The sequence below is a fragment of the Pan troglodytes genome, chromosome 7, assembly GCF_028858775.2.
Source record: "Pan troglodytes isolate AG18354 chromosome 7, NHGRI_mPanTro3-v2.0_pri, whole genome shotgun sequence".
Taxonomy (NCBI): Eukaryota; Metazoa; Chordata; class Mammalia; order Primates; family Hominidae; genus Pan; species Pan troglodytes.
The window spans coordinates 71,393,766-71,405,998 of NC_072405.2; the positions used below are offsets into that span (position 1 = coordinate 71,393,766).

Consider the following 12,233-nt stretch of genomic DNA (forward strand, 5'->3'; position numbering starts at 1 on the left):
GGTCCTAGCAATGGTCCTAGCTATGCAGGAGTGGGAGGCAGGAGAATTGGCTTGAGTCCAGGAGTTCAAGGATGGAATGAGCTATGTTCTCACCACTGTACTCCAGCCTGGTCAACAGATGGAGACTATCTCAAAAATAAAAAATAAATATGATTGAACCAAAAAAGTGTGACCTAATGGTAAGAGACTGAATGGGGAAACCCAACAAGACCTGTCTGCTCAGATTCTTCTTGGCTTCTCTGTGTGGCATTTCTTCTTCCTGGGTATAGGGTAAGACCTTTCTGGAGTAACAGTCTTATGTCTACCTTTAGACAAGGTAGGTCAGAGAATTTCTTTATTGCTAGCTCTTACACAGAAAGGCAAGTGATAGAGTAATGTTTCTAGGTTTTATGGCCAGCTGTGGGAGAAAAGGGTTCTGGTTCTATGACCTCTCTTAGGGAAGAGGAATACTAATTTCTATGGCCTGCCTTGGGGAGAAAGGAAAGCAGGAGAAAAAAAGGCAGAAGAAGGTCAGAAAGAGACTTTCCTTCTGAAGTTCTTCCAGTGTCCTTCATGTTCAAAGTACTCAGCATGCCAAATCACTGTATTTGGGGGTGTCATTTTCAGAGCTCCCAAACAAAAAACTTAAGAAGTTTGAAGTTTAAGTATAATTTAATGTTATTTATATTCTCATTCAAATTTTAATATAGTCATTGCGAGGAATAGTACCATTTATAAATATGTTATAGTTCCAACAAATTTAGTGATACTTATGCTGAAAGGTTTTATGAGTGTAACAAATATGTATGATTGGTTCATAAATTGACTCTTGTTTTATTTGTATAATATAAATTTTAGTTAAAGTCATACTGAAATGAACTCACAGTCTGCAATAGGAAAGGTCGCTGGGTAAGAATGCTTAAGGAATAGAAATCGCTATGAATTTTGAGATCGTGCTAGTTCATCCCGAACCTGGTGAATTCTATTAAGATGAGAAATAATGTATAGTTCTTCTGTAATGAGCACATCTAACTGTAAGAAATTAAATCTGATGACCAAAAAAGGGAGCAATCAGTGTGCATCTCTGATGTTTGTGTGCAGGTAAATTGCCTTGCGTTAAACTGAATTTGGTAGCTATAATATTTTCCCTTCAGAGAGTAACTGCAAATGATACAGGTAGCAAACCAACAACCAAAAAAATGACCTAAATGTTTTATTATCAATAAAGTGCTACAACTGTGAAGGTAACTGAATAGCAAACCAACAATCAAAAGGAAAAAGGCGTAACATGTTTTATTATTGATATAATTTGAGGCGTACTTATAATGATACTTTGAATTCCTTGAATTGAGGAAAATCTAAAACTGCATAGTAACCCTGCCTACTTATATGCACTGGGAATGTTACTACCCTTGTGATTCACTTACCATATACAGCAGTGTAAAAGGAGGGTTTCCCTACTGTCCTTTTCAGAGAGCTCTGCCCTGATGACTTTCAGTGCCACCCATGTGTAAGTTCAAGGCTTTCCATTTCCCACTAGCTTCCTCTAAGTTTTCAGAGTTCCAACCTCAATTTCAGGCATTTAGGTGTCTCCTTGGCAACTGAAGTGGACACTGTCCTCAAAGGAACCTTGGAATGCACTGATGTGTGTCAGTTGTGCTGCATAGTCTGCGGGCAGCCTCTGCACCTCTCAGCAAAAGTCATGTACGGACTCTGCTCCAACATGGCCCCCTGGCACTAAGACAGAGCTCACTGTTGGAGGGAGTGGAGGCTGGAAAATAAACAAAAGCTCACTCTGCTCCTGCATCCCCAGCTACCCTGCAGAGCAGTGTCCTTGCCCGGGGACTGCTTTGGCCTCTCTCCATCACCACTACTTCTTCTACCCGATCTACATGGGTGGTTGCAGTCTTTGGATTATTTGGAAGTCAAGGTCCTGGTCCCTAATCTGTTCTTTTCAATCTATTGTTTATGACCACAACATTATGATCTTAGCCCTTCATACATTAACACCCCAGAAATACTAAAGGGCATCTCTTAAGGATCAAAAACCAGGCTATTTTTTCCATTAAGAGCTCCGAAAGTGTATTTTAATACATAAAAGTTAAGGTTTGTCTTCTTTGTTCTTGTGATTGACTGTGGTGCCATTTCCTTGAAACAACTGAGGAGGAAGGACCTGGCTGTCTTCAGAGTATAAGGAATGATCAGGGCTTTGGAGGTGGAAGACAGCAAGTAATGTGTGAGAGTGCCCCATTATAGCTAAAAGTAAACACTGCACAGGATTATGTCCCAGCTCCACCACTAACTAGCTATGCTACCATGGACAAATTAAATTACCTCACTGTGACTTACTTTTCTCACCAATATTAGTTTCTCATGACTGCTTTAACAAATCATCATAAAATTGATGGCTTAAACCTCAGAAATTTATTTTCTCACTGTTCTGAAGGCCAGAAGTCTGAAATCAGCTTCACTGAGCTGAATTCAAGGTCTTGGCAGGGCCAAACTCTCTCTGAAGCTTTAGAGGAGAATTCTTCCTGGCCTCTTCCCACTTTTGGTGGCTGGCAGCAGTCCTTGCTGGCTGCCACATCCCAGTCTCTGCTTCTATGGTCACATTGCCTTTGCCTCTTCTTCCTTGTGTCTAATCTCTCTCTGCCTCCTTCTTATAAGAATATACATGATTGCATTTAGGGTCCACTCAGATAGTCCATGATCATCTCCCCATCTCATGATCCTAATTTAATCACATCTGCTCAGTCCTTTATTGCCTTACCCTTTCACAGGTTCCAAGGATTAGAAGCTAAGTATCATTGGTGGAGACAATTATTCAGCCTGCTATAAATTAGGTTGATCATTAAAGTGCCTACATGAACATTCAAGAATATAATATGTGAAATTCACTTAGAACAACATCTACCATGCCATAAAAGCATTCAACAATATTTATCCCATGATAGTGATATTCATGATGTTGCAGCAACAAGAAAATGCAGACAAAAGTTTCAAGGTAGAAATTATTTTTAAATAAATGTATATGGAAGATCTCATGTCTGGATTTTTTAAATATATGTTACCCTTAAAATGTTAATAGTAATCAAAGGATTATCTCCCCATTGAATAATTATAACCCAATAGTTTAGGCATATAATACATGCAGCCACTTGGGGCTTTGTCTTTTGTTACTTTTCACTTGAAATTGAAATCACTGTAGCAATTTCATCTACCCTGAATTCTTCCTAAGGTCAAAGTCAGAGACGTGATGTAATTCAATTTTCTCATTTTGCTCTTTTGTCTCCTACCCACCTAGGACACCGATCTAATGACATTCAATATCTCTGTACATCGGTCATGGTGGAGAGAACATGGGCCTGGTTGTGTCAGAAGAGTGCTGCCTCCCTCAGCCCATGGCATGATGGACGATTACACGTACGTCTCTGTCACAGGCTGCATCGTTGACTTCCAGTACCTGGAGGTCATCCACAGTGCTGTCCAAATACTACTCTCTGTAAGTGTCACTTTTGTGTCATTATCTAATCAGAACTCTTCTTTGCTGGCATTTTTTTCTCCACACCTACCTGATAGAAAATGCCACAGATAAGCACACAGAGAACATCCAACAGAAATAGCAGCAATTATGGTACCACTAGTTATACCTGATGGCAGGTTACACCTTTTTTCTCTTGGTATCTAGACATTTTGTATTTAGAAGCAGTTAGTGACTATCATTTCTAACTTAAGATACAATCCACACTATTCAATGAAACAGTATCACCATCCACCAGAAGTGGTCCCTTTTCACTTAGCTACCTCAGGCTCTTCTGCTAATGCATTCTTTGACTAATGCACCTCAGTTCCAGAGAAAGAAGGATGGAAACACCCACAGCCAATGGCTTGCTCGGTCTAATAAACCTGACATTTCATTTATTCCTTAAAAAACAAATCCCACTGGAGACTCTTCGCATTTTAGTGCCTAAAATCTGGCATCAGAATACAATTCCATATACAGAAACGAGAAGGAAATGATGTGATTAGTCCACAGAAGGTTAATGTGCCAGGGATTCCTTAAAAGTAATTTTCTTCCACCAGACTGCCCCACTCACAGTTTGACCACAATGAAGAGTGGAATTAATTTAAGGATGTATAACATCATCAAGAACAATGTTCCTTTCAGACCCGAAAAGGACTTATCATTTAGTTTGATTCAATATCCAATAAAGCCATTCTTAACCCACTCTTCACATAAACCAACCATCTCAGTTCTGTTCAACTGAGCTTAGCTTAGTAGGAATAAGAGACACAGACTCAATAGTAAATAAGTAGATAACAGAAATATGAGTGGTATGTCAATGAAGAAGGTACCTTGGAATTAATTCTAGAAAAGTCTTTAAGAAATCCTTGCTATCACTTACTGTATTCATTATCTACTACTATGTAACAAACCACTCCAAAATGCAATTGCTTGGAACAATATTAATTTATTGCTTAAAGTTCTGTGCATTAGGAATTTGGGCACATCTCAGCCAGGTAGTTCTTCTGCTTTATTTGGTATTAGATAAGGTCATTCATATAAACTCCACACAATATTGGCTAGGGTCACTGATGTGAGCCTGTCAATCTTGAGCTTTGCTGGGACTGGAATGTCCAAAGAGGCCTCACTCACATCTCTGGTGCTGGCTGTTGGCCCCATTCTCCTGCACATGCACATGGCTTCTCTTTCTGGGAGAAAAAAAAAAAAATTGACCAATTCTCAGGCAACAAGCTAGCTGAATAATAAAAGGAGAAGTCAACACGCAAGCATTTATCAAGCCTCTACGTGAGTAATGCTTGCTATTGCTTCATTGGCTACAGCAGATCTATGACTCAGCCTGTAGTTAATGTGAGAGGGGGCTATCAAAAGGAGACAAGACAAGGAGGCATGGCTCTTCTAGGGCCACCAATGTAGTGATCTTACCTCATTTACTCAATCTACTAGTTACTATTCTTGAATTTGCATGTCTCAAGTTTTAAAATGATGTTTTAGAGCACATTTGAATTACAATCTTCTAGAAAGACTAAAGATCTGAATAAAACAAAAATCAAAGATCTTTTAGGGTTCTAGTTCAAAGAAAGGCAAATTTGATACTGAACTCAAAGAAAGGGATTGCACCTTGATGGGAAGGAATTTCTTTTCAGACATGTAACAGGGAATCTGATCATTCTAGGTTTCTACAATCATATTTACAGGTATAAATATAATATACAGTCACTTGCCAATATATGCTTATCAGTCTTTTCTTATTCTCTGATCCTTTGTTAATGTAGCCATTACATACAAAATTGTGGCAAAATATATATGTTTAAATTTTTGTCTTGAAAAAATGTGGAGGCAAATTTTCTTTTAAAAATGTGTAGGCTATTTTAAGTTATAAAAGAACTCTATTATCCTATACTAGATACTAACAGTTTTTATTAATCGTCTTGAACAACGAAAATGTTTTTCTAAAATCTTTCATACGTGGACAGATTACTCTCCTTTAAAAAATTATTGTAGCAAATTGCTAAACCATTTTGTGGAATGATAGCATGGCCAGACCTTTATAATGCAGCAGAACGCTTGGAATCCAAAAGTCATTTCCCCATAGTAACTCCAATTCAAATGAACAGCAAGTATTTATTTGATAAGGAGCTGGAGTGTCACATAAAAACATTCCCTAAAGGACAATCTAAATAAACTGTATGTGTTGCCACCTAAAAGTACTTTTCACTTATAAATGAATTTCTCCACGTGTTATTTTAGTAAACATTCAAAGCTACCACCCTGCACATATAGCTCTATACTCTTCAGCCTTTGAGAAATAAAAGATTAGTTGCTGCTCAGTGACTTTTCTTGGAACACACCTGCAGGACAAGATTTTTAATATTTTATCTTTTTATATTAAAGTAAAATATATCAAGAAATTGTTTCACAGCTATCCAATTATGTATTAGTGGTGTGACTGATTTTTGTATGGGTTTCTTGTGTTTGTCACTTATTTTATATGATTATTTATACTTATTAGAATTGTGCTTTTTTCTTCTATTTTCTTTTCTTTTCTTTTCTTTTCTTTCCTTTTTTTTTTTTTTTAAGACGGAGTTTTGCTCTTGTTGCCCAGGCTGGAGCGTAATGGCATGATCTCGGCTCACTGCAACCTCCGCTTCCCAGGTTCAAGTGATTCTCCTGCCTCAGCCTCCCGAGTAGCTGGGACTATAGGCGCACGCCGCCACGTCCAGCTAATTTTTTGTATTTTTAGTAAAGACGGATTTCACCATTTGGCCAGGCTATTCTTGAACTCCTGACCTCAGGTGATCCACCCGCCTCGGTCTCCCAAAGTGGTAGGATTACAGGTGTGAGCCACCAAGCCTGGCCAGAATTGTGCTTCTTAAACATTTGATTCAGGAGAATCCTTCTTGTTGCCCAATATGTGCTGAAATGTTTACCTTATTACTGAAAAACAGGGGTGATGGTCGCAATATTTAACAGCCCGAGGGGCGTGGGCAACAACCAAGCAAATAGAGGGGCAGCTTCGAGAAAGGGCAGGGGCTCGGCGGCTCTGCTGCAGGGAATTACCCCTTTCATTACTGGAGGCATAAAAATATCTAGAATAACCTAGGGGAGGGACTGACGGAGGTGGCCAGGAAGGTGGTTTCGGGGAGCGACTCTCCACCGAATGAGAGGGAAGTATTTGAGTGCTTTGACCACCGACACATCTCCTCCATGAGTACAGCCTGAGCAAGTGCCTCGCGTGAGTGGAGCTCGGAACTGGAAGAAAAGTCACCTCTGTCATAAGCATTCCACAGACTGTGTACATGCTTGACGGAAACGCATACAATTAACTGGACTCAGAAAGGCGAAGACGGGCGGGGTTCCTTACCAGGCTGTTGCTTGGGGCTCAGGGAGCATCCCCAGTCTCCACCGCCTGTGCCTTGCTTGGCGCAGAGGTCCCCAGCTTCTGCCGGCGCCTCTGTCCCTGGGAGGCGGCGGGGGGCGCCACGTGCATCCTCCCCCGGCTCTCAGGCTGAGAACCACAGGGAGAGTGCTAGGCACAGAGAAGGTTCTTGTTGTCCTAAAGTCACCAAATCCTGAAGAAGAGTTCCTGCAAATTGTCAGCAACACCAAGGTGAAAATCAGCGCGGAATCCATAGAAAGGTTGTGGATGGTATTGGCGGGGAGCAGCAAAATGCGATCCATGCTGGAGTGGAGAAGTCAAAGACAAGCAGAGTCCGGCCCTGGGATGGTGAGTCACCCGCTCTGTGCCCACTGCCCGTCTCTGTTCATATGCTCATCACTTCTCACCTGAAGCTGGCCAGTAACCTCCTAAATAATCTTCCCCACCAAGTTTTGCCCTACACTTTATGCATGCCTCCTGCTCCCTGTAAGATGATCACAAAGCGCAAATCTTATCAGACACGTTCCTTCCGATCACCCTTCAGTGATTCTCATCACCTTCAGGATGAAATCTGAATTCCCTACTGTGCAAGGGAGGCCCTCGTGACCTGCGCCAGCCTAACTCCCACCCTCCCCTTCTGGCATCCAGCAAAAGAACCCTTCCTGTGCCTTCCTCAGGCAGCGGCCTGCATGGAATGGGTTCTCCCCCAAGTCCCTTCTCCCTCCTACCCCAGCTGGGCTCATTATCCACCTGGCTCCTAGCAGACATCTTCCCCCAAAACACCTCAGGATATGTTAATTTAATTTTGTTAAGTAGTTAATACATTTACTTGGTTCAAAAACATACAAATGTACACATTAAAACCTCTGTCCGGCGTTTGGGCCCCATATGCCTGGTTCTCCCATCTCTGTTTCCAACAGGCATCCAGTTTTACTCTTTTTTATTTATTTTTGTACATGAGTCCAAAGTGCCTTTATGCAAGTGCAAGAAAATGTGACTATATATTCTTATTTGCTCCCCACACAAGCTAACTTATGATGTGCACTCTTCTGAGCCCTTCTTTTTATTATTATGTATTTTGTAACTATTTCCTTATCAGTACTCAATGTATCATTGTTTATTTAATACTCTTCTATTAAATATATTGATGGACATTTGGACTCTATCCAAATATGAAAATAACTTCAGATGTATACATAACACGTCTATGTGTGCATATATATACTATAGCTAGTATAATATATAGATAGTATGTGTTACATATTATAATCATATGTCATATAGCTATTATACACAATGTTATACTAAAAAACTGTGTGTGTGTGTGTGTGTGTGTGTGTGTGTGTGTATGTGTTACTGAGAGCATTTCCTAGTCCTCTCCCACTCACTCCCTCAGGCTATACCAGATGCCCTGACACCTGAGCACACTATAATCATTGAGTCTCTATTCTATCTACTGGAAGGAAAGCTTCTTGCAGGATAGAATTGTGTTCTTTTTTTACTTGTTCATGTCTGTGGTTTCAGCAACTAATGCAGTGATGGCACATAAATATTTGTTGAATGAATAAATGATCAACAAACAAGAGACTCTGAAGTCTCAAAAGGGTGAACACAAAAGGAATCTATTGAGCAAAAACCAGCAGGAGTGAATGCATGGACAAGATGTAGGAGCCAGAGTGAAGATGCCCTTCATCTGGGAAGTTAAGAGAATGTCAGTAAAATGTTCTGTGCAGGGCATTGCACAGAAGCATTCAATACATACTAGTTTCGCATTGCTATTACTAATGTTATTATTACACTGCTCTGTGCTTGTCCTTATCCTATTTAGGCTGGTCCTTCTTTTGAAGGCCAAAGGGCTCCATTCTGGTGGGACTCCATCTACTGAATTCTCATTTCTTTAATCCCACACCAGACAACTGTTTCCTGCATGAGAACATAATTCCTGTGATCTTCATAGGACACGGCAATCATAAATCCCTATTAGGAGGGCTGAACTTTTACTTAATATGTATGTATTTTCCTCAATCTGGTTTCCCAGAATTCTTTCCTACCTGTGCCTCACAAGAGCATTTGTTGGACTGAATATATTCTCATATTTTCATGAAAAAATATCAGAATTATTACAGTGGAACAAAGATTTCAGTAGCCTGTCAACAGCCAGTAGTGTGCTCCTAAAAGCTACTCTTTAACTTTTTATTTATCTCCCATTAACTAGAACTGTACTGAGTGCAGAGTGGCCACTCTTTCATAGTTATTGAGTAAATTGTTGTATACATTTTCTGGATTTTAGATTTACAAAACCCAAAGTATGTAATTTTTTTTTAATTGGAAGTAATTTAATGAGGCTATGTCTTGATTTTATTTTATACCATTTGATAAAAACTATAGAGAAAACATACTGTCAAATTATTTCTGATGCAGACGCAATTTGTTTGGATTGGTAAGGATACGTAGCTACAGGAAAAGGGACAGTCAATCTGCTCCAAGATTGTAACTCTATCTTTGAATTTGTTCTTCCGCATGTTCTTTATTTTGAGAGTTATTTTAATAAGTTTAGACTACCTTAGTTGCTTTGCTTCCAGTGGGGGGATTTCAAAACAGTTTCTGGTGAAAATTAAAAACTATGTCTAGTTGAATTCTAAGCACTGTATTTTAGGCATTTTTAAATTACATTCTTACTCTGGGAATTTAATACCACAGATTTAAAGAGGATGCACACACACACACACACACACACACTCATGCACGCACGCACAGTATAGCATTTCCTTTCTCTGCTAGAGAATGTGAATAAAGTATTTCTGCTTGAAATAGTCTCTATTATCAATTAATGTCATTCTACAGTGCTGTATTTTACTCATTTAGCACCCGAACATCTGAAACATGAAAGCTTACAATACTGAAATTTAAAAGTAATTTTAATATTTGTATCACATGTGGCAAAGAAAGGGTCATTATTCATAATACACAATGAGATCATTTAAATTAGTACTAAAACCATGAAAATTTAGTAATTAATTCAATGAACAATATGAACAAATGTGTTCACATAAGGGAAAAACATCCAAATTGTAAACAGTTTGGTATAAAATATAATTATTGATACTAACCTGATGCATGCAAGTTAACTTTGAAAAAATTATTTTCACTAATTTAGCATTTTGTAAAGATAATGTTAAATAGAATTGTAATTCACTTATTGGTAGAAGCAGTCTTTGTCTCAAAGACTATTAAAATGCCTATAACTTTTGGTCTTGTAACCCCACTCAATGGGCTTTCTTCTAAGAAAATAATTCAACAGAAAGAAACAGCTACCTGCATTATGTTCATTTCAGTGTTATTTATAACAGCAAATCTGGATATGTATAAATATATGCAATTAAAGACATGGTATAACAATTTATAGTACATCAACTTGATGAATAGAAAGTAATAACTATGTTAATTTTAAGACCGTATATAAAACATGAAACAGTTTTTTATGATTCAAGTACATAATCCAGGAAGAAAGTTCAGATACAAAAAGATTTAGAATGATGGATATGCCTTCCCAAAAAAATGTTTTTACACATTGTATGATATTTTAAATAATACTATTTAATTATCATATTTGTATATTTGATTTGTATAGAAAATCAGAAGAGATGTTACAGTTGCTTTTCTTAAATTATCAACCAATCCTAAATCTCATAACTTTTATTTGATCATTTAGAGGCACTCATAAATCTTAGTTACTATAAAATATTTCATTTTAGTGGACTGCTCGGTTCTGGGGTTAATAAGTCAATAATATCCAATTTAAGTCCCTTTTTAATTTTCAGTGTTAGTTATTTACTGGTAAACATGGATTCATATGCTCATGTTGATTAGCGCACACACACACACACACACACACACACACACACGCACACATATAAAGGAGCTCATTTTTATAACTAGTAGAAAAATCCTAATCTCCAAACTTGGAAAAGAGTTTTAAAACTCACCTTATTGATTTCTCTTTGCAGCTAATTTTACACATATATTGTCTTGAATCCTCACTGTCAATATATTCTCCCTCATATCTGATAGGTGACAAGTCTCATTCTTTAACAAACCTTTGGAGGTTGTCACCATGGTCGGAGCTGGGGTCCTATGAGAATTGTTTTTTCATCATCCCTATGCCTTTTGCATTGTATCTCTCTGTTCACATCAACATGTGTCAATGTTCTCTGCCTTTCATATCGGACACATTCAGCTTAATGATAAATTAAAACTTAATAGAGAAGGGTAAAAAGTAATATTAGATCACAAGGTATCCTGTAGAATCTTTGTTCTCCAAAGGCTGTATAGCTATCTGTTCATATGCTTATAGAATAAATTGCACAATGTCAGAGTAGACAATACTACTGTTGCTTCAGTAACATGCTCACAGAGTGCAAGAATGTAAGTCAAAAGACAGGTGAAACTGAACTTTTGAAATATATCCCAATTACTTTTAATTGTACCTCTCCAAAAATGTAAATATAGTTAAAAGATTTTTTTAAATTTCTGTGTTAACATTTGCATTTATTTAACAAACTCAGCATGCTCTTGGAGCTGATCTCTGTGCTTTTCAAATATGAACTCACTTAATTCTCAAAATGACCCATGAGGGTAGTGTTATTATAGTCATTTTATATGTGTGAAAACTGAGACACATGGAGAAGTTAAAAAATGTGCCCAAGATCCCACAGCTTGTGAGTGAAGGTGGACCTCAAACCCAGGCAGACAATTCCTGGTCATGTGAGAAAAGAGGACTTCTCCTTGCAACACCTTGCAGGGTTCGGGGGTAAACTCTGTCAGATCCGTAAAGCTATGAATCTCCTGTTAGGCTGATGGGATTTAATTGCAGCTCCACTATTAGCAAGTAAAAATAAAAGTACAATTATGCCTAATAGTTAAAAGATTGGCGAATAATTAAAAATGTTTCCTTTCACTCTTGAAAACATCTCTCAACCGCCTTTCTGATCATTGTTGTTTATTTTTTAAATGGATTATTTCAACATTTGTCAAATGCTAAATATATTGGACTCTTTTTTTTTTCTCTTTTGCTTGCTAGCTCTTTCCAGGGTCTAGTAAGAGGAAAGAAATCATGACCAACCTCTCCTGTCCCAAAAGCCTCCCAGAATTACCCTTTTACCAGAAAATCTATTTTTATATAAAATAGATGGCTTCTGCTCATACCAAATTTTGAGCTGCTTCTAAGTGCTAGATAGAACTATTAAAGATTTAGACTGACTTACTCGCTATACACCATCTCTGGTCTCTATATTCAGTTCCATGCTCAGAAAAGTAAAGCAACAGTTTATCTAAAGTTCCACTCACCCAAGG

General features: G+C 38.2%; 1 protein-coding gene across 3 annotated transcripts in view; it reads left to right on the forward strand.

Annotated features, from left to right (window-relative positions):
• Positions 1-12,233, forward strand: part of NKAIN3 (sodium/potassium transporting ATPase interacting 3) — a 750,443-nt gene that overhangs the window by 494,721 nt on the left and 243,489 nt on the right. For all 3 annotated transcript variants that reach the window (XR_001720209.4, XM_054656782.2, XM_009455456.5), the window contains exon 4: positions 3,284-3,481. Coding sequence is in view for 2 of the 3 variants with exons in the window: in XM_054656782.2 (XP_054512757.1) it covers positions 3,284-3,481 (198 nt within the window). In the remaining variant the exon portion in view is untranslated. The remainder of the gene's footprint in view (positions 1-3,283; positions 3,482-12,233) is intronic.